Genomic DNA, 27,781 nt, shown 5'->3' on the forward strand with positions numbered 1-27,781 from the left:
ACCATGCCCCAACCGACCATGTGACCCGAACACCAGTTACCTCTCTAACGGGCAACAAGGCTGACGCCAACGTTCACTCCTTGAGACACCCTTTCTCACGAAGGATAATGAAAGCAACCCTGCTGGATCATTGGAAGAGTCTGCCAATCGAAAAGTACGACGGATCTACCGACCCCGATGAACACCTGAACGTCTTCTTGACGCAAGCGACCCTCTCCACCCAAGACGACTCAGCTTTATGCCGAATATTCCCTACGTTGCTAAAAGGACGAGCTCTGAGCTGGTTCACGAGGTTGCCGAGCTCTTCCATCGACTCATTCAATGAGCTGTCATCTCAATTCACTCTCCAATTCGCGACGAGCAAACCGTACAGGACGACCTCGTTAGCGCTAGCGGGGGTCCGTCAAGAAAAGAAGGAAAGTCTGAGAAGCTTCATGGACCGCTTCAACAAGATTGCTATGGAGATCGACGATCTTAACCCTGCCGTAGCATTGGACCGGCTGAGCACCGCTCTGAGGCCTGGACCTTTCGTGAACACCTTGTGTAAGAAGCCGCCAATTGATATGAACGATCTCCGGCGCCGAGCCGAGAAGTATATGCAAATGGAAGAACTTGCAGAGACCCGGAACCAGGCCAGGGCCGAAGAAAATCATAACCGAAAAGAATCTAGCCGAGAGCAGGTGAGAAAGACGAACGCCGAGTCCTCGAATACTCGCCCCCCAAGAGGACCCCGCTACACGGTGTACACTCCCCTCAATGCGAGTAGAGCCAAAGTGATGGAGCAGGCCCTCGCATCAGAAATCCTTACAATGCCGAAAAGGGCGAACACACCTCCTAGAGCCGACAAAGCTAAAACATGCCGATTCCACCGAAACAGGGGGCATTCCACCGAAGAATGCTCCGCATTGAAGGACAAGCTCGAGGACCTTATCAAACAGGGTCACCTCAGAAGCTTTATCACCTCCCAAGACCACCAGACAAGGGAAAGAAACCACCACTCTCACGAAGCTCGTCCACCGAGAGACCGACGTCGCCGATCTCGTTCGGCTGAACGCCAAGATCGATCGCAGCGTCCCAGGGAGGACAATGACTGACCACAGAGGGTGATCAATACAATAGCCGGAGGCTTTGCCGGTGGAGGCTCCTCCTCTTCAGCACGAAAGCGACACCTCCGCGCCGTTCGGTCAGTTAACAATGTGAACCAGCCGAAGATGCCACCTATAACATTTTCCGACCGGGATTTCCGTGGCGTCGACCCCGTACAAGACGACCCCATGGTAATTTCGGTCGAAATGCACAACTGCATCGTGAAGAAAACACTGGTCGACCAGGGAAGCTCGGCCGACATCTTATATTGGAACACTTTTGTGCAACTAGGGATCCCAGAAGAAAGCCTAGAACCATATCACGAACTGCTAGTAGGGTTCTCCGGTGAAAGAGTAATGACGAGGGAATGCATCGACTTGTACACTCGCTTCGGTTTCTACCAAAAGTGTTTCCGACAGATCAAAATCCATTACATCGTCGTGCACGCGAATACATCCTACAATGTCCTACTTGGCTGACCCTCCATCAATGCACTTCGGGCCATCGTCTCGACCCCTCACTTGTGCATGAAGTTCCCGTCGAGGGATGGACAAGTAATAACCATTCACGCCGACCAGAAAACGGCAAGAGAGTGTTACTTCTCTAGCCTAAAAGTTCGACCCATATTCGATCCCTCGTCGACGTCGGAAGGCGTAAACGTAATAAGATAGATGACAGAGGACTTGGATCTCGACCCTCGCCTAGGTGAGGAAGAGCGAATCGAGCCGGCCGAAGACCTCGTTCCTTTTCAACTCGGGCGAACACCTGAACAGGTCACCCACATGGGATCCCAGCTGAGCGAGGAAGATTCGAACCAGGTGAAACAAGTGGTTTGAGACAACAAAGACCTCTTTGCATGGACGGCGTCAGACATGCCGGGAATAAACCCCTCATTCATGTGCCATCGACTGGCCGTATGCCGCGACGCTCGACCAGTCGCACAAAAGAAGAGAAAGATGGGAGATGAAAAGAGAAAGGTCGCCAATGCCGAAGTGCAGAAACTGTTGCAAGCCAACTTCATCAGAGAGGTTACCTACACCACCTGGCTGGCCAATGTAGTGTTGGTCAAAAAGACGAATGGAAAATGGAGAATGTGTACTGATTACACCGACCTTAATAAGGCCTGCCCCAAGGACGCCTACCCACTCCCTTGCATCAACCGACTCGTGGACGGCGCGTCCGGACACTCGATCTTCAGCTTTTTAGATGCCTATTCCGGTTATAATCAGATAAAGATGCACCCGACCGATGAAGAGAAGACGACGTTTATAACCGAGGACGCTAACTTTTGCTACAAAGTGATGCCATTTGGGTTAAAGAATGTCGGGGCGACCTACCAAAGATTAATGGACAAGGTGTTTAAGGGTCAAATTGGCCGAAACATCGAGATCTATGTGGACGACATGGTAGTCAAGTCCAACTCCTTAACCGACCATATAGCTGACCTGACCGAAGTCTTTAGTGAACTACGCAAGCATAGCATGAGGCTCAACCCCGAGAAGTGTACCTTCGGGGTTAAAAGAGGCAAATTTCTCAGGTTTATGCTGTCGGCTAGGGGAATAGAGGCGAACCGAGATAAATGCCGAGCTGTCTTAGACATGCGGAGTCTGAGCAATTTGAAGGAAATGCAACGGCTATCCAGAAGGCTAGTTGCATTATCCCGATTCCTCCCCCGTCTAGCCGACAAGATCAGCCCGATGACCAAGCTCCTACGGAAGGCTTCGGCCTTCTTGTGGAATGAGACGTGTGAAAAAGCCTTTACAGAGCTGAAGGTAGCCTTGGCGTCTCTGCCTATCTTGACGAGACCCGACCCCTCGCACCCACTCGAAGTATACCTGGCCGTCTCGGAGGAAGCGATCAACTCAGTCCTGGTACAAGAAAGAGAAGGCAGCCAAGTCCCCATATACTTTGTAAGCCGACTACTTTAGGACCCCGAAACACGGTACCAACTCATAGAAAAGGTGGCGCTCGGCTTGGTACACACTTCCCGACGTTTGAGGCACTATTTCCAGAGTCACCGGGTAGTTGTCTATACCGACTGCCCGATTTATAAGGTTTTGGGCAAACCCAAGCTAGCCGGAAGAATGATGGCTTGGTCAGTCGAGCTCTCACAATTCGACATCGCTTTCAAGCCGAGGGGACCGATCAAAGCCCAGTGCCTAGCCGACTTCGTGAACGAGCTCCATCTGCACGACCACTTTGAGGAACATTGGTGGACTCTCCATGTGGACGGTTCCTCAAATCACCAAGGGAGCGGGGCAGGAGTGATCTTAGAAGGACCGAAAGGCATAACCCTAGAACAATCCCTGCGCTTCCGGTTCAAAGCGTCGAACAATCAAGCTGAGTATGAAGCTCTGCTAGCCGGATTAAGATTGGCTGAAGACATGGGTGCGTTAAGGATCAAATGCCGAACTGACTCCAAGGTGGTGGCCGAGCAAATAGGTGGTAACTTCCAAGTGAAAGACCACAACATGATGAAGTACTACCACGCCTATCAAAGGTTGAAGACGAATTTTCAGGAGGTGTCAGTCGAGCACATCCCGAGAGAAGATAATACGCGAGCCGATCAGCTGGCTACGTTGGCAGCGACAAAGAAGCCGGGCCAATTAAGAACCATCATCCAGCAAGAGATCAACCGACCTAGCGTTGAAGTAGAAATGGTAGGAAGTGTCGATGCCGACCACGCCGATCCTAGTGGCTCCATAGATTGGCGAGTCGAGATCAAAGCGTTCATCACCAACGGAGTTGCGCTTAACGACCCAGCCGAAGCAAAACGACTGAGAACCCAGGCTAGCAGATACGTTATCATCGTCGGTCAGTTGTACAAGCGTGGTTTCTCCACCCCATTGCTCAAGTGCCTAGACCGCACCGAGGCCGATTACGTGATGCGAGAAGTTCATGAAGGTATTTGTGGAATGCACTCGGGAGCGAGAACGACAGTTTCCAAACTCTTGCGTGTCGGGTACTATTGGCCGACCATGAATATCGATTGCGCAACGTTTGTAAAAAAGTGCCAACCATGCCAGAAGCATGGCAACCTAATCCACCAACCAGCCGAGCAGTTGCATTGCATTCCCCTGGCGTGGCCGTTCGCCACATGGGGGGCCGACATACTCAGACCCTTCCCGGTTGCCAAAGGGCAATGCAAATTCCTCATTGTAGTCGTGGATTTGTTTACCAAATGGATTGAGGCCGAGCCCTTGGCGTGCATCTCAACTCATCAAGTCCAAAAATTCTTTTGGAGGAATGTCATCACCCGATTCGGCATCCCACACACCCTGGTGACCGAAAACGGCCTGCAATTTACCGACCGAAAACTAAACAAGTTCCTAGCAGGCCTAGGAATACAGCACAAGGTCACATCGGTCGAGCACCCACAAACGAACGGTCAGGCCGAGTCAGCTAACAAGGTCATCCTAGCAGAATTGAAGAAACGGCTAGGGGAAGCAAAGAGAGCATGGGCCGAGCAGCTACCCGAGGTATTGTGGGCCTATCGGTGCACCCCCAGTCAACCACGCAAGAAACCCCTTTCCGTATGGTCTATGGATCCGACGCGATGATCCCAGTGGAAATCGGAGAACCGTCATTCCGCCGAGCCCACTTCGATGAAGCGAGTAACGAGGCCAAGCTTCGTACAAATTTGGACATGGCAGAAGAAATTCGTCACCGAGCATTAGTCGTGGCCGAGGCCACCAAGCAACGCTACAAAAGAAGATTCGACAGCAAGGTGAAGCATAGAGAATTCCAAGAAGGAGATCTTGTTTGGAGAGCCACGGGCGAGGCGAGAAAGGATTCGAGACAAGGGAAGCTCGCCCCAAATTGAGACGGACCCTACCGCGTCGGACACAATCTAAACAACGGGGCATACAAGCTGGAGTACCTATCAGGAGAACCAATTCCGAGAACTTGGAACTCCTCGCCTTTAAAAGTGTATTACAGTTGATGTATCAGTGCACTCTTTTACTTGACCGACTCTTTTTTCCCTAAGGAGGATTTTGGGTCGGCAAGGTTTTTAACGAGGCACTTCATTAATAAAAACTTCAAATTTCATGATGTTGTTTCCTATTCTTTATTGTTGTTAGGGTCACACATAGGCCGAGCACTACGCACTCTCGCACACTTGAACCAAGCAATCCTTGGCCGACCGCTTCAAAGTACGCTCGAGCCTTACAAGTCTCCCTCCCGAGTAACCTCCTCGGCTAAGGATGCACCTAGGCCGAGCACTATGCATAACGCGCAGTTAAGCCGAGCAACCCTCTACCGACCTCTCAAGCGTACTCGTGCCATACAGGGTTCCCTCCCGAGTACCCTCCTCGGCTAAGGATGTACCTAGGCCGAGTACTACGCACTTACGCGCCGATGCCGAGAAACCCTCGGCCGACCTCTCAAGCGTACTCGTGCCATACGGGGTTCCCTCCCGAGTACCCTCCTCGGCTAAGGATGTACCTAGGCCGAGTACTACGCACTTACGCGCCGATGCCGAGCAACCCTCGGCCGACCTCTCAAGCGTACTCGTGCCATACGGGGTTCCCTCCCGAGTACCCTCCTCGGCTAAGGATGTACCTAGGTCGAGTACTACGCACTTACACGCCGATGCCGAGTAGCCCACGGCCGACCTCTCAAGCGTACTCGTGCCATACAGGGTTCCCTCCCGAGTACCCTCCTCGGCTATGGATGTACCTAGGCCGAGTACTACGCACTTACGCGCCGATGTCGAGCAACCCTCGGCCGACTTCTCAAGCGTACTCGTACCATACAGGTTTCCCTCCCGAGTACACACCTCGGCTAAGGATGTACCTAGGCCGAGTACTACGCACTTACGCGTAGACGTCGAGCAACCCTCGCCTGACCTCTCAGACACACTCGAGCCTAACAGGTTCCCCCCCGAGTACCTCTCCTCGGATAAGGATGTACTTTGGCCGAGCGTTACGCAATTACGCGCCGATGCCGAGCAACCCTCGGCCAACCTCTCAAACGTATACCCTCGCCCAGGCCGAGTACTACGCACGAACGTTCAGTACACTTGCAACACGGGCCTCTCCCCGATCACTCTCCTTGTCTGAGAACTTCACCGTAAAACCTCACCGACCAATCGTCGGCCGACCATTTGAACGCGCACGCACTCCATTCAAATCGTATGGTCCAACTTCGAGGCCGAGCATACCTTCAGATCGAACATGCTTAGGCCGAACACTCTCGAACGATCTTCACTTCGTGTAATCAAAATTAAACCGAGAACTCTCATAATCATGCACCACGATTAAAATCTAATTCGCCCCGACGGCCAAACATACAAGTCGGTATATTTTACGTAAACGACAAAAATGAAAGCCAAAGTAAAAATTCCATTAAAGTATTGCCGATCAACACGGCTACTTACACAAAAAATCCTAATTGTTCACCAGCACCAAAGCCCAAATTACAAAGGCGCAGACGACCCGGTTACAAAAGAAGCAAAAAGCAAAATAACCTAACTACAGAGACCGATCCCTATACGGCTGCCGAGCTTGCTGGATCCCCATCACCGATTACGTCAATAACCGGATCCTCCTCTTCAGCCGAATGCACGGGAGGTTGGGTGGAAATACCTTGACGCGGGGCCTCGGCATCAGGCTGGGCCCCTTGAGGGAACTCAGCATAACTCATGAACTTACCACCCAGGAAGTCTCGGCTAACATTAAACTGAAAGTCAGCCGGGACCTCGTAGAAGTGGTAAGCTTGCCTGACCGCATGTTGGAAGCCGGCATCATGTTGGAACAGGATCTGCTCGGTTGCTTCGGCCTCAAACTTGGTGGCAGTCTCCTTCAACCGAGCGATCTCGTTCGCCGACGCGGTGGCATCGGCCTTCATCCTTTGCACAAGCAACTTCAGGTCGTCGGCCTCCCTTCTGTGGGCGTTGGCAGCCCTCTTCAGTTCTTCAGCCGACTCAGATAACTTGGCGTTCGTAGCCAACGCCTCCTTCACTGTGGCCTCGGCTTCCTTGAGTCGGCCATACACCCTCTCCTCCGAAACGACATGCCTGTTCATGACGTGTTTGGCAACAAGGGAGGTCCGAGTATCAAGCTCACAGAAAAGCTTATACGCGGCCTCGGTAGACATGCCCTCCAGATATTGCAGCCCGCCCCCAGTAGCAAGGTCCAGATCGACCAAGTTCTCGGTCTGTACATTGGGAGCAAGGAAGTTCGAACCGATGACTACCGCGGGGATGGTGAAGTTGCCACAACCCGATTGCTCCAGCGATAACTGCTTCAGACGCTTGGAAGAAGAGCTCGGACGCTCCGGCTCTATGTTGTGCTCAGCAGCCCTCACCCGTGAAGTACTGCTCTTCTTCCTGGCATCGGCCAAGGGTATGATCACGTGGGCGGGCTTATGCCGCGGATTCTTCAAAGCTGACCTCGCCTGCGGAACCTTCCCGCTGGCCTTCGCCTCCTTCGCCCTCTGAGCGAGCATAGCGGTAACATCTAACTTTCCCCCGGCCATTAAACCTGCAACAAAATAAATCTTAACATCAATTCAAAACACTGCAAAATTGCCGAAACCTAAAACACATACCTAGCAAGGCCATCTTGAAATGGGGCGTCTCAAAAATCACCAAAAGGCTTCGGACAGGCAAGCCTTTCGGTAATTTGTTGAGGAGATCCACGATCTCTTTGTCCTCGGCAGGGAGTTGGGACTCTGGTATCACCTTGAAGCACGTCGGGCGCCTCGTCCAGTAAAAGGGGAACAGAGGAGATCCGTCTCGGTCATAAAAGCAATTCTTCAATTCCGACCCCCAATGGACTTTAAAGAAGCCACTCTTAAAACCCTTGTAGGAGGATGTAAATGCCCGGAGGAATCCCCGCTTCCAGTGTTTTAAAACCCGGACCGACCCGGCCGGTCGGACCGGTTGGACCGGGCACCGGTGGTCCAGCCGGTCCGAATCTGAAGTTGGATCGGTTATGCAGTCGACCCGTTTCAAACCGGATTGAACCGGTCAATTTTCCGGTTCAACCGGTGAACTGGTGGGTCAAACCGGTTCAACCACTTTTTTTTTTTTAAATTTTTTTAAGGGACCATAAATCATAAAAATAATAATGAAAATTGAATCTCTTAATGAAAAAGTAAGGAGTCTTATTAAATATAACAATGACTACTTGTTCTAATATATTTGTTTGCAATATATACAACTTAAATAACTTTTATAGTATATTATTAATTTTAAATTATATATTTAATAATTCAATATCTATGTAAATATTACATATATTATTTTGTGATATTAATTGCAAGCATATTATATATGTACATATTATTTATATTTTTAATTTGTATTAATATACTGTTTAACATGTAATTTTTTTATGTATTTTTTTACAAAATAAAAATAAAAATAATTTTAAATAAGATAGAAAAAATTAAACTTAAAATAAGATATGAATTTATTAAAATTTATAAGTATAAATATATTTAATATGAATATTTTTTAATAAAAATAAATAAAAATCGAGTCATGCGGTTCAACTAGTGACCCACCGGTTCAACCTTTGACCCACTGACCCAATACCTTAACCGGTCTAATTTTTAAAACTATGCCCGCTTCGGCACCCGAGCCAACGACACCCATTTCACCGGCTTGCTCGAACGACAGATGTAATAATAAAGGAAGGCCAAGGGTCGGGGAGTGAGACCCAGGCACAGACATAGGTTACGAAATGCCTGCATTGCGGCCCAAGCGTTTGGATGCAACTGGGTTGGCGCCACATTGAGTATCCGAAGCACCCCCATTTGATAATCGTCGAAGGGCAACTGTACGTCGAGGTCTTCGAACCAACACATGTAAACATAAAAGTGGTCGTCTTCATCGGGCCCCGGCTCCAAAAATACGAAGTCCGTGTCTGGCCCATCGTCTGCGCACGCCTCGGCGAGTAACGAAAACTCATCCTCCCCACTCCCAAAGCACTTTTCCAAAGACACGAACGTGTCTAACAAACCTTGATCGGACAACTTGGAAAAGTAGATGCCGACCTCTCCATCCACCCATTCGTACCCGGGCATCTCCACCGTGCCATAATCAATCTTTGCCTTTGCCCGACTACTCGTGCTGACCACGCCTTTGCCTCGTGCATCATCAAACACCTCCAACTCGTCTCTGCTTACTTCGACCTGAATGGCCTCAGCACGCGGACCCGGTTGGCCGACCTGACCTAAGCCTCTATCATCTACCTCGGTGGCCTGTGCCAATGCCATAGCCAAGGTCACAGGAGGTGATATCTTGACCACTTCATCCCCACTATCTTCTTGCTCGGGGTGGTCGGAAGGGAATACCACTTCACATTGCAGCGGAGGCAGCCTCGATATCTCACTCGAATCCGACCCCTCTTTATTTGACCCAGCGCCCGACGCCTCCGACGACGTCCAACTCCTAGCAGAAGAGTAACCCTTGTCCATTTATTATTAAAAATAAAGAATACAAAATTTACCTTGATCGGTGATCTCGGACGAATTTGGTTTCGAGAGCGCTCGGCAAATTTACAACATGTAAATTTCCACGCAACTCCCCTCCTATTTATAGGTGAGGTAAAAGGGGGAGGTGAAAAGACGCCCCAAAACCCTAACCGTTCAATCTGGGCCATCCAACGGTCCAGATTTAGTAACCGTTGGGCCCGTAACCACTAGGGCCAACGTGGCAGGCCACACCCGCCGAGGTCTCGGCACCAGTTCCAACTAGTCGAGGTCTTGGTGCAGGTTTCATGCGTCTTAAGTTCTCGGCTTAGGCATCATCCAACAGAGGTCTCGGTTTAGAGCCAACGCGGCATGCCACACCCGCCGAGGTCTCGGCACTAGTTCACACCCGCCGAGGTCTCGGCACCAGTTCCAACTAGTCGAGGCCTCGGTGCAGGTTTCATGCGTCTTAAGTTCTCGGCTTAGACATCATCCAACAGAGGTCTCGGTTTAGAGCCAACGCGGCAGGCCACACCCGCCGAGGTCTCGGCACTAGTTCCAACTAGTGGAGGTCTCGGTGCAGGTTTCGTACGTCTAAGACCTCGGCCTAGACATCACTCAATAGAGTCCTCGGCATGAATTTCGTCCAGAATTTTGGCTTAAACCTCGGTTCACGAAATACCAGTAAAAACCGACCCTTATTTTCTAACATCGAGAACCACGCTACTGCACGTTTTGTACCGTCTTCGTCTTTCCCATCCTCAACGCTGCGGGGGTTGTATACCGTATGGTGGCCGACCAGGCCGAATGCCCGAACCCGTGAACATCTAAACCGAAATAACCGAGCCCGCCGACCACTCTGAAAGTGAATAAAATGCGTCGGTGTGGTCGGCCGAGCTCAGCGCCTCAGCCAGGATGATTACGGAGAGCTTAATTAACATAATGCATCAGATTAGCTCCCTAATTTTTCGGGGCCCAATCCCTAATCACGGCCCAATAAGAACCACTATAAATAGGACCCCAACGAGGCATGTAACTAACTTTCAACTACCGCATTTATTACGCCGAGCACTTACTTGAGCGTTGGAGTGTCTTTGCAGGCACACCCCCTCACTCCAGACTACCCGGAAAGAGACGAGAAGACCAAGACTCCAAACCAGACCCGCCACTACGGAGATAATTGAAGTGTGTATCCTAATACAAGAACATCTTCCATTTCTTTTTTCTGGTTCCAAGTAATTTTTTTGGCGTTGTGTGAGATTGAACTTATCTTTGTTTATTTTTTTTTAATTGCAATTAGTGATGTTGAACACTTTTCTATCCTGAGTCTCTAGTACTTTATTCATATTTTTTTTTTCTAATACAAACCTAACAACACGATCACCGAAAAAAAAAGGAAATATTGAACCAGATGATATGAAACACATTGTATTAAGATTTATTTCATTCAGTTTTATTTTAATTAATTCAAACATTATATTATGAAATATTATAAAAATTAAAAAACTTATACATAGGTTATGATTAGATTAAATTTTCAGTGTATGGCCATTATATTATACCCAAATTATAATAGTAAATTTAATATAATCTTTATGAAATGAAAAATTTATTTCAATTTAAAATTATTTTTTACTCAAAATTAAGAGGAAATATATAAATACTTATTCAAAACCTTGTTGTTTGATACTTTAACAATTTTAAATGATACACGTGAATCGAAGATGCACTTACTGCATTCTGAATTTTCATTACAATAAATTGATTTTTAGTAATATTTAATATTTCTTGGTAACAATAAAAATGGTTATAAAATATTTGATCAGAAAAAATTTAAATTTTTGTAGCATTTTTTATATATATTTTTTTCACTATTATACCACTAAGAATTTAAGAAAAAAATTATAATTTATATATATTTTAATTATTTTATCTATAATTGATGTAAAATTTATAAGGTGAGAGTTATCTCCTAATCATCAAGTTTAGCACTATTAAGCTTGGTACGTGGGTAAATAATAGATGATTTGATATCATCTTAGAATAGTGAATTATGAACCTAACCAACCATACAAAATTAGCTTACAAGGTGATAAGTGCTCAAATTGCATATTTTTATGCTTAATTTGGCACTCTTTTTGGGAGAGATGTAAGTAATTTTGGTTGTATTTGACCCTCCAAATAGATGAACTAAGATTAATCTAAGGAGTTACAAGAGTGTAGTTTCTTTGGCTGAAAATATTTCCTTTTTGTATAGGTTTTGATGAAGTTGGAAATCCAAGGCTATAGCCCCAAAGCCAAAGTTGCAGCCTCGAAACAAAGAGGTATTCCAGAGAGTTGAAGCTTTAGCCATGAAACCAGAGCTCCAGCCTTGGAACATTTTGGGCAGTCTAGAAATTCAGAGCTACAGCCCCCAATCCAGAGCTGCAGCCTTGGGTTAAAAATCTCAACTTTTACTTGGACAGGAGGTATTTTTAGGGCACGAAAGGAAGGAAAAAGGGGGATCGAAACATAACGAAACAAAAGAAAAAGAGAGAGAAAGAGCACCCAGGGGAAGAGGAGAGCTTGAAGATTAGATTTGAAGATTGGCTTGCTTAGGAACGAGGACCCATCTTCATTTCTTCTCTTCTATCGTGTAATCTCATCTTGTTATTTGCTATGGCCCTCACCATGAGTGGCTAGTTTCTCTTGGGTTGGATTCAATGTAACTACTAACTCTATTTCTTCTTAGATCTATATGATATTCAATTCTATTACTTGTGTTTGATTCTTCTCTTAATGCTTAATCCGGTTTGATCACCCGTTTTATGATTTTAGGTTTTTGAACTTTGTTGGGAAACATTTTCAAAACCCGAACTGAATCATTCACCTAATAATCTCTTGTTCTAGGAATAGACTTGATTTTGTTAGCCATTTTGGTTCAAGTTATTGTCTTAATGCAAGGTGTTAATCTTAAATCATAGAGGAATCATGTTTAGGGTTAACCATCTTAGGGCTCAATTTTGAGGAATCTGGTTGAGCTAATTATTGAACATGGAAGTGATAGAAGTAGAATCATATTATCTGATGAAGATTAAAAGAGTTAGAAAGTACATTTGAATCCAATCTCTTTCTCATATAAGGTTTTCTGTTACATTCATTCTGTTACTTTAATTGCTTTATTATAAACTTAAATCAATATTTCATTCATGTTCTCTGTAAACAAGAAAGGAAGTTACTAGTATCCCCAAATCCCTGAGGATGATATCAAATTACTACAACGAAGCTTGGTCCGCTTGCCAAGAGTGAAAAATCCTTCACCAAGTTTCTGGCGCCGTTGCTGGGGATTTGGCACAGATATTTAGCAATTTCCATTTCTTGTGATTTGTGAATAGTTATTTCGTAAATATTTATATTATATATACAATTGTCTTGTTTCTTGGACTCACCCATCTGTGTAGACTTCTTGTACTTGTATGCGAGGGAAAACTCCAGCCGAAGAATTACACTTTGATCCTGAAATTGAGAGAACGGCAAGGAGAAACAATAGTAGGACAAGGAGACTTAGGCAGTTGGAAAGACTCCAGAAGCAACAACAGGAATTTTTTGTTCCATCTTCATCAACTTCTTCCAATCAACCGTTCCCTGAAATAGAAATGGCTGAAGAAGGAGAAGGCACTCACAATGGTGGACCTAGACCAGCTAGGCCTCCTAGAAGGACTTTGGGAGATTATGCTCAACAACAAGGTCCAAGGCACTTCTCTAGTATTGTAGCTCCAAACACTTCTAGAGCCATGGAGATGAAACCTGCTTTTCTCAGCTTGGTTAGCTCACAACAATTTGCTGGACTTGATCATGAAGATCCCTACTCGCATCTTTCCAATTTTTATGAACTTTGTGGTACAATGGGCATTCCTGAAGGTGATGAAGAAGCTGTGTACTTGAGATTGTTTCCATTTTCGTTGACAGGAAAAGCTAAAATATGGCTACAATCTCATCCTAATCAAAGTTTAACAAGCTGGAGTGATGTGGAGAACAAATTTGTGAATAGATTTTATCCTTCATCCAAGTATATCAAGGCCAAATCAGAAATCACTACTTTCAGGCAAGGTATGGATGAGCCATTTTGTGAAGCCTGGGAAAGATTCAAATCATTGCTCAGAAAATGTCCTAACCATGGGTTTGAAGATATAGCTCAACTCAATTTCTTTGTTAATGGAATCAAACCTGAGGTGAAGATGTTATTAGACGCAGCAGCTGGTGGTACTATGATGTCTGTAGGCCCAGAGGAAGCTACTCAGATCATAGAGTCCTTGGCTTCTTCTGATCATCAAGCAGAGCATGGTAGACATCAGTCTCACAAAAGAGGAATTATGGATCTGAGCACCAATGATGCAATCTTGGCTCAAAACAAGTTGTTATCTCAACAAATTGAAGCCCTGACTAAGCAAATGGCCAAGATACCACAACAACTTCATGCTATTAATTCCCGTCCAATTCAGCCAAACCCTCCTCTTAGATGTGATTTTTGTGGGGGAGAACACCCAAATGGTTATTGTGCAGCAAATTCTAATGAAGAAGAAGTCAATTATTTGGGTAACCAACCAAAAGGAGGCAACTTTAATTCCCACAATTACAATACTAACAATTATATGCAGGGAAACCAAGGTTGGAGAAACAATGCTAATAGCAACCAAGGTTATCGGTGGAGGAATGAAGCTGGACCATCCAATAGGCCACCACAACAACCACAGCAACAACAACCTGTGTATCCCTCTATGCATGAAAGAATCAGTAAATTGGAGGAGACTCTAAACCAATTCATGCAGGTGTCTATGAACAACCAAAAAAATAATGAAGCTTCCATCAAGAATTTAGAAGTACAGGTGGGTCAGCTAGCTAAGCAATTAGCTGACATGTCTGGAGGCCCATTTTCAGCCAACACCAAGACCAACCCCAAGGAGTATTTCCAAGCCATAACAACAAGAAGTGGGAAGGTGGTAGGTAGTGATGTTGAGGTGAGTGAGAAAAATGAGAAAAATGAAAAGGAAGAAAATGTTGAATTGAGGGAGGTTGAGGAAGAGATTGAGAAGAATGAGGAAGGAAGCAATAAAAATGAGGGTGTAGATAGTGAGAAAATAAGAGAGAAGAATGGAGTAAAGAAGGAGAAAAATAAAAAGAAGGGCAAGGAAGTCATTTCCACTATTCCTATCAAAGACCTACCTTACCCTCATGCCCCATCTAAAAAAGAGAAAGAAAGACAATTTGCAAGGTTTCTGGACATCATCAAGAAGCTCCAGATAAATATTCCCTTCACTGAAGCCATGGAACAAATGCCTACTTATGCTCGGTTCATGAAGGATCTCTTGACTAAGAAGAGAAGAATTCTTGAAGAAGAAACTTTGGAGCTTGAGGCTGGGTGTAGTGCCATCATACAAAAATCTTTGCCTCAGAAATCCAGAGATCCAGGTAGTTTTACTCTCCCCGTGTCTATCGGAAATCTTTCAGTAGGTAAGGCACTATTAGATCTTGGAGCCAGTATCAATTTAATGCCATTATCTATGCTGAAGAAGATTGGAGATGTAGAGGTACGACCCACAAGGATGACCTTGTAGTTGGCAGATAGATCAGTGAAGTTTCCACATGGTATAGTAGAAGATATGATTGTGAAAGTGGACAAGTTTATGTTTCCAGTGGATTTTGTAGTCATAGATATGGAAGAAGATGTAGAAGTTCCTTTGATATTGGGCAGACCCTTTATGAAAACAGCTAGAGTTATCATTGACATGGATGATGGAAAGCTGAAGGTTAGGGTCCAAGATGAGGAAGTGAGTTTCAACGTATTTGAAGAAATGAAGTTTCCAAAAGCCAAGAGTGAAAAATCCTTCACCAAGTTTCTGGGATTGACAATGCTCCTTGGGATTTGTCTTTAACTTATAAGGTGAGAATTATCTTTAACTTATATATTCTTTAATTTTCTTATTTTGTTGATGTGAGACTTAAGTTTCTTCTAATAAAATAAATTAAAAATTACTCTTAATTTTTTATCGATCATTTTTAATAATTACTCTTATAAATATATTTTTAGTGACTATTATTTATTAGTCATTAATATTTTTATTAAATAATAAACTTAAAATAATTAACTTATTACTTTTAAATAATTATTAATAATAATAAATTTTGATATAATATAAATACATTTTAATAACTATTATTTATATATTAAATAATAAAATAAAAATAATTAACTTATTATTATTAAATGATTTTCGTCAATAATATAATTTTAGTGTATGCCTCTTCTTAATTTCTAGAATAATGATTTAACCTCCAAATCTTTTGTCCGAAATATTAAAATAATAATATTTTTTAATAAATTTATTGAGTTTTTTTTACTCAAATAATGTTATTTTAAAAAAAATTTACCCAAATAGTAACTGTGCAAATTTATTTCCCCAACTAGCACCATTTACTGTTCACGTTTTGGAATGGGCCGTTCTGAAATCAGAACGGACCATTTCGGATTAAAAAATAACACATGAAAAATAAATCAGAACGGACAATTCTAAAATCAAAATTAGTACATAAAAAGTGAAACCAGAACGGTCCGTTCTGCTTTCAGAACGGCCCGTTCTGACTTACAAATAATCTTTTTTTATTTTATTTTTTATTTTCACTTATCAAATACCAAAACTCAGAAACTAATATCAAATGATTAAATTTATTGAATATTAACATTATAAATATATCTAAATAAATTTATTAAAATTTAATACAACAATAAAGATCAACGGTGACAGAAACTGATTATGTTGTTCTCTAATGTCCATCTCTATTTTAATCCTGCTAGACTTTGGCCGACCCTTGAACGTTCGTTTGAGTTCTGGATTTAGCCACAAAGTTGGACCAGTGTAAGTAGGCCAATAATTTTCATGTCGAAACTCTCCAAACTGTTCTTCGTATACCTTTTTAGAACTTGCTGCAATTATACCGCATTTCATTTAGTCTTACTATAAATCTTTCTCAGCGAGTCAAACTTTTCTCGGATATAATTTTCATGTAAAAGCTCTCAAAACTGTCATTAGTATACTTTTGTGAAACTTGCAAAGTAGAAACAGGGTTCTGCACAAGCTACCACCTATGACCTCATTAGTGTGTCAGACTCATTTAATGCAATCTGAAGCATATATTTATTTTCTTACCTGTATTCTGTATTCTATGTTAGAATATTAGCATAATGCAGAATGCTGGGAAATGGTTCTAATCCGAGAATGCCAATTAACCAATTATCAACATGAATTAATTTATTCCAGTCCAAAAAAGATGATGAATTAATTTATTAAGGGAAACTATATATAGGATTCATATATATGTTAAGTTACATTGTCAATAAATATCAACAATTTTGACTGCTATATGATCTACATAGGTACATCATTATAAACAAGTAAAAAACAAAAATAAATACATTTTACTAATGTAAAAATGTAATTTCTATTGAGCAGATTCCACATATTAAAGATGTGCCCTTACATAGGGTACTAAATCTGACAATGGCCAATGACAGAATATGCATCTTACATTCTTACCATATTTGTAAGTGCGTGATAACGTCTCTATGCAATTCCATTGTTTGCTTGGGAGTACCAAACATGATGTGTATTGAGCAAATTCGACACTCACTGAGAAATCTGGTGAATAGTCATAAATTTCTTCCACTCATCATAGCAACAATAATTTCTTCAACCAGACCTCACACATTTATTTATTCTGTTACCTATATTTAATTCAATAACAATTTTGAAGGATTTAAAAGCTTGCAATGAATAAGGATATCTTCCGTGAATTTCTTCTATATAATTACTTATAGCCCAAGTTTCTTCTTTTAAAAGTGTTTGATTTTGCTTGGCGATCTATACTTAATAAATTACTAATAAAACAAAACTTAATTAAAAGAAGGATTCTACAAGCTGGAGATGAATTTTGTATTTGGTATAGTTATGATCTGGAGACAGTGTCTCATTTATTTTTTGAATGCCTTTTGCTTATTGCATATGGATGTTGTGTTTAAATTGGTTTGGTATAAAGTTTGTGCTCCATAATTCTTGCCACCTTCACTTAGCACAGTTTGTGAATTTACCAATTTGCTTTAGTGTGGATCGGTTAAGATGGTCAACTGTGTGGATGACTGTTTTATGGTTTCTTTGGATTGCTAGGAATGAGGCTATTTTCTCTAATAAGGTCATATTACATTCTGACTTATTGGAGTTGATTCAAATTTATTCTTGGAAGTGGCTTAAGGCTAAGGACCTTTCTTTCTAGTACCCCTATTCATCTTGGGTTGGTTCCCCCGCTGTCTGTCTAAATTTTTTGGACATATACTCAGTTCTGAGCATCTGAGTACGTAGGGTGAGATTCTTTAGCTGATTGTACCTAAGCTACTAGCAATATTATACTTGTGGGAAATCACATACTGTCATCATCGAGGGTATTTCAAACATTGTCCTTGTGTGAAATCTGTGATAAATTACTTAGTAATTGCTTATTAGGTGTCGTGTCTTCTATAAATATGGCTGTAAAATAGACACCGTGTTTTTTAGTTGCTACAAATATTCTTTAACTTATTGTATTTGTATATGGGTTAGAGTACTCCTTGTACTCTTTTTTAATAAATCTCTTTTGCTTAGAAAAAAAAAATAGCTCGATTTATTCTAAAGAAAATATCTATCCACCCATAGCAATGAGTGTAATTGGTCCATACATATCAATATGAATCAACTGTATAAAATACAATCACATCGGTTCCTCCTTTGTTCCTAATCTTGGCATTGAATTTTCCTTTAATATAATCAATAATCAATAAATCATCGTGAATACTACTTCTTTAACGGGTCCTAGAGATATGTTCCAAGCATTCATGTCATTAAGTCTCATTGATCTTGATGTCCTTAATCCCAACAATGGAGTTAATTAACAAATTATTATTTACATTCAACATATAAAATTCATTGCATAAAAATCTTGGGGCCAGCTATCCCACCCTTTGAGGTGCCTCCAACGTAGCGAGGAGATTAGTCACTGCTGTCGGCGGTGGATACTCCAGGAACGAACCTAAAAAAAACTCATAACTAACAACTAAAAAATAAAGTTAAGGTTTAAATATATTTTTAATTCTTATAAAATGAATAAATTTTAATTTTGGTCTATGTAAAATTTTCTTTCTTTTTCATACTTCTAAATTTTATAATAATTACTTTTAGAACTTGTAAAATGAATAAATTTTAAATTTGATCCTTGTAAAATATTTTCTTTATTTTTCATTCCTCTAAAATTAAAACTCATTGTTTATAAATCTTAATGATCGTTTTAAGGTATATAAATAACATCTAGTTTAAGGATCTACAAGATTTTTTGGAAGTATCAAACATCGACATAATATTATTAACAGTGGTAGATAATACTTTACATGGTTATTTAACTTTATAATAAATAAAAAGTAGTTAAAATGATCACATAAAAAATATGGACTAAAAATAATAATTCTAATTTTAGGGAAGTAAAAAATAGAGAATTTTTTTTACAAAAGACTAAAATTAAAACATACTAATTATATAAGAATTAATATCATATTTAACCCTAAATCTAATCACCGATTTACCGTCACAAAATTCAAAATTGTAATTAAAATGAAATAGAAATCCAAATCATATTCTCATAGAATCTTATTGACATTATCGTAAATTAAATTTCATGTACTTTCTCACCAACAAAATTCATAAAATCTTTGGCATTCTCATTTCTATGTAATGGTTTTGCCAATATATATTTAATATTTAAGCACCTTTAATTTTACTATGTTAGAGTATTCATATTTATCATGATTAATCTTACCAATATGATTGATTAGTTAGAAACTTTTCAACCCTTAAAGTTAAATTTAGATTCTCAGTAGTCAAATAGAGATTCAAAGACTCTTTTAATTCTTCATAATTTGTCCTATTCAGATACTTGACACAATTAGAGTGAGGAAAAAAAAATTTATAACAATAAAGAATCATCATTTTTTTTTTCCCACAAAATAGTTCAATAAACAAAACCTCTAACAAAAGGATTATATATATATATATATATATATATATATATATATATATTACATTGATTTAAATTTATATAACGAAATATCATATGATTTTCAAATTTTTTTAAAAATTTACAGACTTAACCTATATATAAAAAACTTTAATTTAACGGTTGAATTTGTTGAAATTTGATATAAAACAAAAGTTTTAATGTATAGTAAGTAAATCACTCTTTATATATATAAATATATATGAAAAGGAATCCATTTATTTCATGTTTTAATGTATAGTAAGTCTACCCAGACTTACTCTATTTAATAACTCATGTTGTATATCAAATTTCAACCATATAGCTATTGAATTTAAAATTTTTAATACATAGATCAAGTTTACAATTTTTAAAATTTTTTGAAAGCTATTTGATATCTCATTTCATTAATTCAAATTAACATATAAAATACTTTTATGATTATTTGTCAATTTGAATTAATAAAATGGAGTATCAAATAGTTTTTAAATCTTTTCAAAACTTACAGACTTGATCTATGTATTAATATCTCATTATTTACTCCAAAAATAAGTTTATCTCAAGTTATTTCACTCAATAACTCATGATTATACATCAAATTCCAATCATTGAAATAATCACTGAAATTTGATGTATAATCACAAATTTCGATTGCAAAACTGGTCTCCTCAAGCCAAGCAACCAATTATTTAGGTCTAGCAACATTGTTGTTCAGTCGCTAAATTGCAAACAAAACAATTTTGATGATTGTTAACATTAGCGACTAGGCTTTTAGCGATGGACTTTTATCGGTCACTAATTTGATCGCAATACATAATAGCTACCGAAATAGACTAAATAGTGATAGATTTAGTTGGTCGCTAGAGCATCCTTTTTATTTTTTTGAATTGTTGCACCATAACTCCCTCAAAATGTGTGTTATAAACACTATACTTTCCAAAACCCAAGTCTTGTCAATGTAGTTGGAAAAAAAACTATTTCAATCCAGCAAACCATGTGTTCCATGCATGTAGTAATGAATTAACATAACAATTATAGCAGTCATTAGGCTTTGTTTTTTGTCATGACAAAATTATCATTTTCTCAAATATTCTATTGGATTTACATACCAATCAAAGGATGTTCTACTTGAAAATTTGCCCTCTTTACTAATTAACTAACCCTATGACAAAATTTTTATTTGAGCTAGCAATGCAATAAAATCAAAAGTAGCTCCTAGGAGTATAGTTTTATTTCTCAACAACCATAAGTCTATACCACCATGTGACAAATAATGTACTCTTGGTATTATTTTCCTTGGAGACAAAGATTGTGATACCCATCATTATGTGAAACTCCAACATAGCTCAACCATAAATAAACTAGTAGATAACACTTTACATGGTTATTTAACTTTATAATAAAAAAGTAGCTAAAAAATATCATATAAAAAATATGGACTAAAAATAATAATTCTAATTTTAGAGAAGTGAAAAATAGAATTTTGTTTTACCGAGACTAAAATTAAAAGTTACTAATTATATAAAAATTAATAACATATTTAACCCTAAATCTAATCACCGGTTTACCGTCACAAAATTCAAAATTGTAATTAAAATAAAATAGAAATCCAAATCATATTCTCATAGAATCTTTGACATTATCATAAATCAAATTTCATGTACTTTCTCACCAACAAAATTCGTAAAATCTTTGGCATTCTCATTTCTCTGGAATGTTTTGTCAATAGATTTCTCCATTGATATATTTAATATTTAAGCATCTTCAATTTTACTATGTCATAGTATTTATATTCATCATGATTAATCTTACCAATATGATTGATTAGTTAGAAGTGTAAACTTTTTAACCCTTAAAATTAAATTTAGATTCTCATCAGTAGTCAAATAGAGATTCAAAGATTCTTTTAATTCTTCATAATTAATTTATCCTATTCAGATACTTGACACAATTAGAGAGAGGAAAAAAAACCTTATAACAATAAAGAATCATCATTTGATTCCACAAAATAGTGCAATAAACAAAATCCCTAACAAAAGGATTCAATATATATATATATATATATATATATATATATATATATATATATATATATATATATATATATATATATATATATATATATTTCTCAACAATCATAAGGCCTATACCACCGTGTGTCAAATAATGTGAGTTACGTACTACAATCATAAGGCCCATACCACCGTGTGTCAAATAATGTGAGTTACTCTACAATATTATATTTCTACAAAGATTGTGGTACCCATCATTATGTGAAACCCCAACATAGCCCAGTCATAAATAGACTAGTAGACCATATCTCATATGATAGAAGACAAGTAAAGAATAAATGATTGCAGTATTCATGATGAGAAAAAACAAAATACACAAAAAGTACCTTGTACATCTAAGATAATACTACACATCTAAGATAATACTACAGTGTTGTAGCTATTTAGTGGGTAAACAATCTTGCAAAAATCTCCAAGTAAACGCTATAATTTTTGAAGGGACAGAGGATATACACAAGGGACTATACACATAATCAAGCTAGCACTATTGCTCACTTTTATTGGTAAGTGTCTGTTTGAAAAATGAAGTTTAGTTCAATATAACTTTTATATATATATATATACCGACACTTACTATAATTTTTTGATCGCATATATACATTTTCAAAGTAAAATTCTAATTTTGAATACAAAATAACACTAAAATTATCTAATGAGCTGTATTTTAATTTTGTCCAATTAATTATTCTAATTTTCTTATCTATTTTTGAGATTTTTTTTTTCATTTAATACTCATAATCCATCAAATGGTATTTTGATAACCTGTGGGAGTAGTGGGTAGTTTTATTATCCAAACTTGTAGTACCTACTGTACACAAACTATTGTGAAGAAACCACTCTTGCGTTATAAATATTATTAGGTCACTTGTCACAGACTAATTAATTGATGTGAGTATATTTAAATATAAATTTAGAAATATCTTTGAGACTTCCTCATTATTTTTAGTAGAGAAATTCCTGAAAATAAACGTTTTCGGCATCCAAGCTCTATATCAACAAACACAAATTTAAATTTGTGCCTACAAGAATTAATGAATTCTTTACCGGACATTGAAATAAACTACGAAGAAAACAGGAATAAACTGATCTTTAAAAAATAAAAACCTTTGAAGAAAGACAAAAGAAAATAGTTAATTATTTATCTGAAATAAACTTTTTTTTTTCCTAACTCAAGCATATCTCTTGATCTGAAACTAAGCATCTCAAAGTTCTAATAAGAAACCGATCTCTATCCGAGGACATGAGAATCTAATCCCTGATTACAAAGTTTTTATTAACCACACCATTTTGATTCTGAAATAAACTAAAACAAAACAAAAACAAATTAAGATGATAACATCGTAGGCTACATTGTTCACTTATAACCAAGCATACTATTCCAGTAATCCTTATTCTCCTCGAAGCTCATTCCGCAGCTGCTTCCATCTCCATTGATGACGTCCATGTTTTCCGCCGCTAGGTCCTCGTTGGAATCAAATTCGGACACGTCGTTAACGTTATTGAAACCTACCATAACATTGCCAGAGAAAGGTGTAAACATTGATACATTACTATTATCATTATCACCACCATTATTATTCCTATAACCCGCACCTCTCAACGCGTCAACAGCCACCATAATGTCGTCATGGTCTTGCAAACACGACATCGTATCGTACACACTCTTCTCGGTTTCCGCGAGCCCTTCGTCACCAGCACCGTTGTGTTTGTACGCAGCCGCACCGCACGTGCCCAAACTTTTGGCGAAGATGAACTCATCCACGGAAGAATCAGCGACAGTGGTCGTTGGAGGAAGTAAATAGTTGTTGACGTCATTCATCAACATTAACCCCACGTGGTGGTTGGTCGACACCATGTTGACGTTGGTAGTATTGATTTGCACGTGAGCATTACTCTCGGGGAAGCACAACGTGGAAGTTGGTGACTCTAGGTCATCCGTGGCAAGCATCATGGCATACATGCTATGCACTTTCTTGTCGTTTAGTAATGGTGGTGTTAGTGAGGATGACAATGATGATAAATATTTATTATTATTGTTATTATTATCGTTGTCGTTTGACCATGAACCTTGCCACGCTTTGAGGACGTCGAGGCAAGGTGGTAAAGAGTGTTGTCGTTGTTGTTGTTGGGGTATGATTTTGTTGAGGATGAGTCTGGTTGGTGTTGTGATTAGGGTTAGAGTTTGGGTTTGGGTTTGTTCTTGGAGCTTGGATTCGCGGACGAGTCTGGCTTCGGCTTCGAGGCGAGCGCTTTCCCACTGAGCCATGTGGCTGAGGTTGGAGCCGTCCTTGGAGTGCCCTAGGGACTCCATTTTGGGCTTGTGGGTGGTGGGGTCAATGCCCATTTTGTCGAGCCTCTTCTTGAGGTGTGTGTTCCAATAGTTTTTGATTTCGTTGTCTGTTCTCTTTGGCAAGTGAGAGGCTATGGCTGACCATCTGAACAACATGCCCCATTCAAGATTTCAACTTGCATACATTATGAATTTCAATATGAATATGTTGAAAAAAGAGAAAGTACTATATACAATATCACTTCTTGATCTCAATTAATCGCGGTATAATATATTTAAGCTTTTTTATTTTTAAAAAATTAATATTACGTGTATCATATTTGTGCTATACTTAATGATGGATGGTGTAGAAACACTTAATAATTTATTGTTGGAAGAGAAATCATATAAAGTGAATTTGTTTCTAGAATATTTTACTATTTTTATAACCTTTTATTAAGATAATCATTTTTAATTAGAAGACTCTTATATCCTAATATATCTATATACAGTGGTGAATTTAATTTGTTTGTTAATATTGCTGAAATTTCTTAAGCAAAATTTTATCTAAATAGTATGAGGTTATCTTGTTCAACTTTTCCAGCTCTGTCGTGTATCTGTATCAAAACACTTATTCTCCAATTCGAAATTCCACATCTCTTAAAAGCAATAATAATGAACGAGTTATTAGTTATAAGTTAATAATTAACATACACTTATTGGTCAGCAAACTAAAAGCACTGTTTTCTTAAAACGTTAACGAAGTTTTTAATTTGTTAACCAATTATGTACAAAAAAAAAAAGAGGACATATTAATCCAATACGCTCAAATTGAATGCATTTGGAAATGTTGGTTGCACATAAAGTACAAACACATAAATTTCGAAGCAGTTATTACAAACCATCGGATGAAAGGGAAAGGTGAGTTCGAGGAAATTAATTTTTTAAGAAATTTATAATAAATGCATGTTTCATTTAGTTTATTTTTATTTTTTAAAATTTTTTTGTTATAACTCTTAAAAATAACTTAAAAACTAATAGTTACTTTTGAAGTTAATCTCCACCACACCGGACTAGCATCATGTAAAATACTTGTGGGAGAAATTTCTTTTCCTATTATATATTTTATATCATTAATTATTAAGTAAGGGTATGCTTAGATACAAATTTAAAACCACTTATGAGAACATATATATGAAAAATTAAGAATTGTACTCTATATGTTCCATGGAGAAATCATGATAACTGACCTGTTTCCTAGAAGGGCATGAAGTTGAATGATGGTTTGCTCTTCCTGCAAGCTGAACTTTCCTCGTTTTATGTCAGGTCTAAGGTAATTTGTCCACCTAAGTCTACAACTCTTTCCACATCTTCTAAGCCCTGCCAAACAAAGAGTGATCACTCATTATATCTCTTGTTTAAAATAGATTCTTTAAGAATTTCTAACTATAAGTAATTAAGCAAATTAATGCACTTTGTTTAAAAGATAAAAATAGTTAGAATTTTAGCTTCATAGAATTTGTTTTACATATAATCTCATCGATAGTTAACTTTCTGGTATAGATGATCACAAATTTATTGATCAGTATGAACAACAAAGTTCTTTATTCAAGTTTTTAATACAAACTCAAACTTAAAATTCTTGATTGAACTGAAACAACTTCACATCAGATGATTGACATGTTGGATATATATAGTGGTTAGTTAACTTCCTAATCCATAAGTATACTTTCTTAACATTGTCTATGGTTATAAAGGGTGCTTAAATAATGCATGATAATTAAATAAGTGGAAAAACTATATATAGTCCAATAATAAGTACCAGCTTTTGCAGGCAATGCACGCCAGCTTCCATGGCCATTCTTTTCGATGAAAGCAATGAGCTTTTGGTCTTCCTCAGGTGTCCATGGTCCTTTCTTCAGCCCCGTCTTCTCACAGCATGGTGACCTTCCCATATTATTGTAACAAACTAATTAAGAGGAGCTAGGTTGATGTTTCCCTATATATATGTGTGTAAATTATTTTTGTGGAGAAATTTTCACCCTAAAGAGAAACAATGTTGAAGAGAATAAGAGAAACAGATGCAAGACAAGAAAACAAAGTAACATCTGAGTTCAAAGAGGGCACGTTGGAGGGTGACGCCATATATACGGAGAAACTAAGTGTTCATAAATTGATATAATTATGACACACAGTACGCATACATTGTGAGTCAGGTCGTATTCTTTATTTGACACACCTATATGTTGGAGTGCGAAATTTATTACACAAACGCGTTTATATCTTCTGTTCACATGCATGCGTTGTTATTAACAGAAAAAGAAAAAAGAAACAGATTAAGATAAAGATGCATGGTGTCAACTTACTAGCATTTTTTCTTTTTATATATTGATATTGATCACATGCAGTAAATTAAAAATTATATTCGGCACCTAGATTTTAGTTAATAAAAACATGCATGATATAACGACAAATAATAGTGTCAAAAAATTAACATATGTCGGCATAAAATTTATTTATATTAATATTGTAAACCAATTAAACTCGATCCAACTATAAAAGTATGGTTCTTTTATATATATATATATATATATATATATTTTTAGAAAATACTACTTATATCTACTAGCTAGTATTCAATTCTTCTTTCTTTCTTTTTAAGAAAAACAAAATAGTAAAAGTTTATAAATTTATTCATTAAAAAGTAAATATTTTATATAAAAAAAACAAAAGTAAAATATTATTTGTTGTTCATAGCGAACCACATGTAATAGTAGTTCATTTTAGATTCTGTCTATCAATTGTGTAATGACCTGCCGTAATCCCTACACTTAATAAAATCTCACTAAAAATAGTGAACTAAGATAAATAATAAAATTGGATAACTTATAAATACAAAAATATAGAAAATATATAAGAATAATTAAGTTTTTAAATATTAGGTATTTATACAGTTATCCAAAACTACTATCTCTTAGTGCCGGTCAAGCACAAAACTGTTACCCCAGGTGGTAACCCTGACGCTAGGAACCAAAAAAATTCCACTTCTAGCAGCGGACTCAGCCAACAGCTCTACCCTAGCCCTGATCTGCTCCCATACACAGTATGATCATAGCAGTCCATCCACATGGAAACAGAAGGGTAAGCTAGAGTTCAATAATCAACCATACAAGTATAGGGAAAATACTGTACCACTCATTCATTCAATCATCATCACAAACGACCATATAGTTCAACATAAAAATACAACTCATTCATACAACTTAGAAGCAACTTTAATACAACAACAACAACAATATACAACTTAATACTTAATGCGTCATCACGCATATACAACTGGGAGATCTCCAACAACTGAGGTTGAGCAGTCTAGGTGGCATAAACCCTACTGAATCCAACGTTTGACCTATCTCAACCAGGTCAGGTATAGAACAACGTTAGGAACTCCGAAGAGAACCAGGTATAGACAACAATAGGCGATTGCTCAAGTGTACCACTTAGACTCAGAGGTCCAGTACTACTGTCAGGACAGAAGGGTTTGGGTATGAGCCTACCACGACCTTGACTAGCATCACCAATTCACATATGGAGTTAGCCCACCCACTATCCTCCAAGTACCACACACCCTCCAGTACCTAGTCAAAGACTACATCTCTAACTAGATACCTTACTCAAATTGGTCATTCAACCATGACATGGATCGACTATTTTCCTGTCGCCTACACAGTACTAAGGGATTCAACTTTAAAACAACTTTCAACTTATCACCTTAGTATTATGTATCTCAACATAGGACATAAATCTTCACCATATGTCCCCAACTTTCCAACTTTACAACAATAGG

General features: G+C 38.8%; 2 protein-coding genes and 1 non-coding gene across 4 annotated transcripts; 1 reads left to right on the forward strand and 2 right to left on the reverse strand.

The window, feature by feature from the left end:
* The first annotated feature begins 12,962 nt into the window (after positions 1-12,962).
* Positions 12,963-15,101, forward strand: LOC145953483 (uncharacterized). The gene is made up of 2 exons (XM_083067448.1): positions 12,963-14,616; positions 14,737-15,101. Exons 1-2 carry the CDS (start codon positions 12,963-12,965, stop codon positions 15,099-15,101), a joined length of 2,019 nt encoding a protein of 672 aa, XP_082923574.1.
* On the reverse strand, positions 13,564-13,669 carry LOC145953630 (small nucleolar RNA R71). Its single transcript, XR_014430913.1, has one exon. It is a non-coding gene; the product is annotated as a small nucleolar RNA R71 (small nucleolar RNA).
* A 7,679-nt stretch (positions 15,102-22,780) lies between the features above and the next one.
* On the reverse strand, positions 22,781-26,064 carry LOC109802157 (uncharacterized). 2 transcript variants are annotated; one of them, XM_020363390.3, is made up of 4 exons: positions 25,760-26,064; positions 25,188-25,317; positions 23,262-24,103; positions 22,781-23,174 (listed from the first exon to the last, which is right to left on the reverse strand). In XM_020363390.3, exons 1-4 carry the CDS (start codon positions 25,890-25,892, stop codon positions 23,023-23,025), a joined length of 1,257 nt encoding a protein of 418 aa, XP_020218979.1. In that variant the 5' UTR covers positions 25,893-26,064; the 3' UTR covers positions 22,781-23,022. The 2 variants fall into 2 exon arrangements, with proteins under 2 accessions (XP_020218979.1, XP_020218978.1); XM_020363389.3 differs by having other exon boundaries at positions 22,781-24,103.
* Positions 26,065-27,781: the final 1,717 nt, after the last annotated feature.

This window comes from Cajanus cajan, chromosome 11 (genome assembly GCF_000230855.2).
Source record: "Cajanus cajan strain Asha chromosome 11, NIPB_CcT2T_4, whole genome shotgun sequence".
Taxonomy (NCBI): Eukaryota; Viridiplantae; Streptophyta; class Magnoliopsida; order Fabales; family Fabaceae; genus Cajanus; species Cajanus cajan.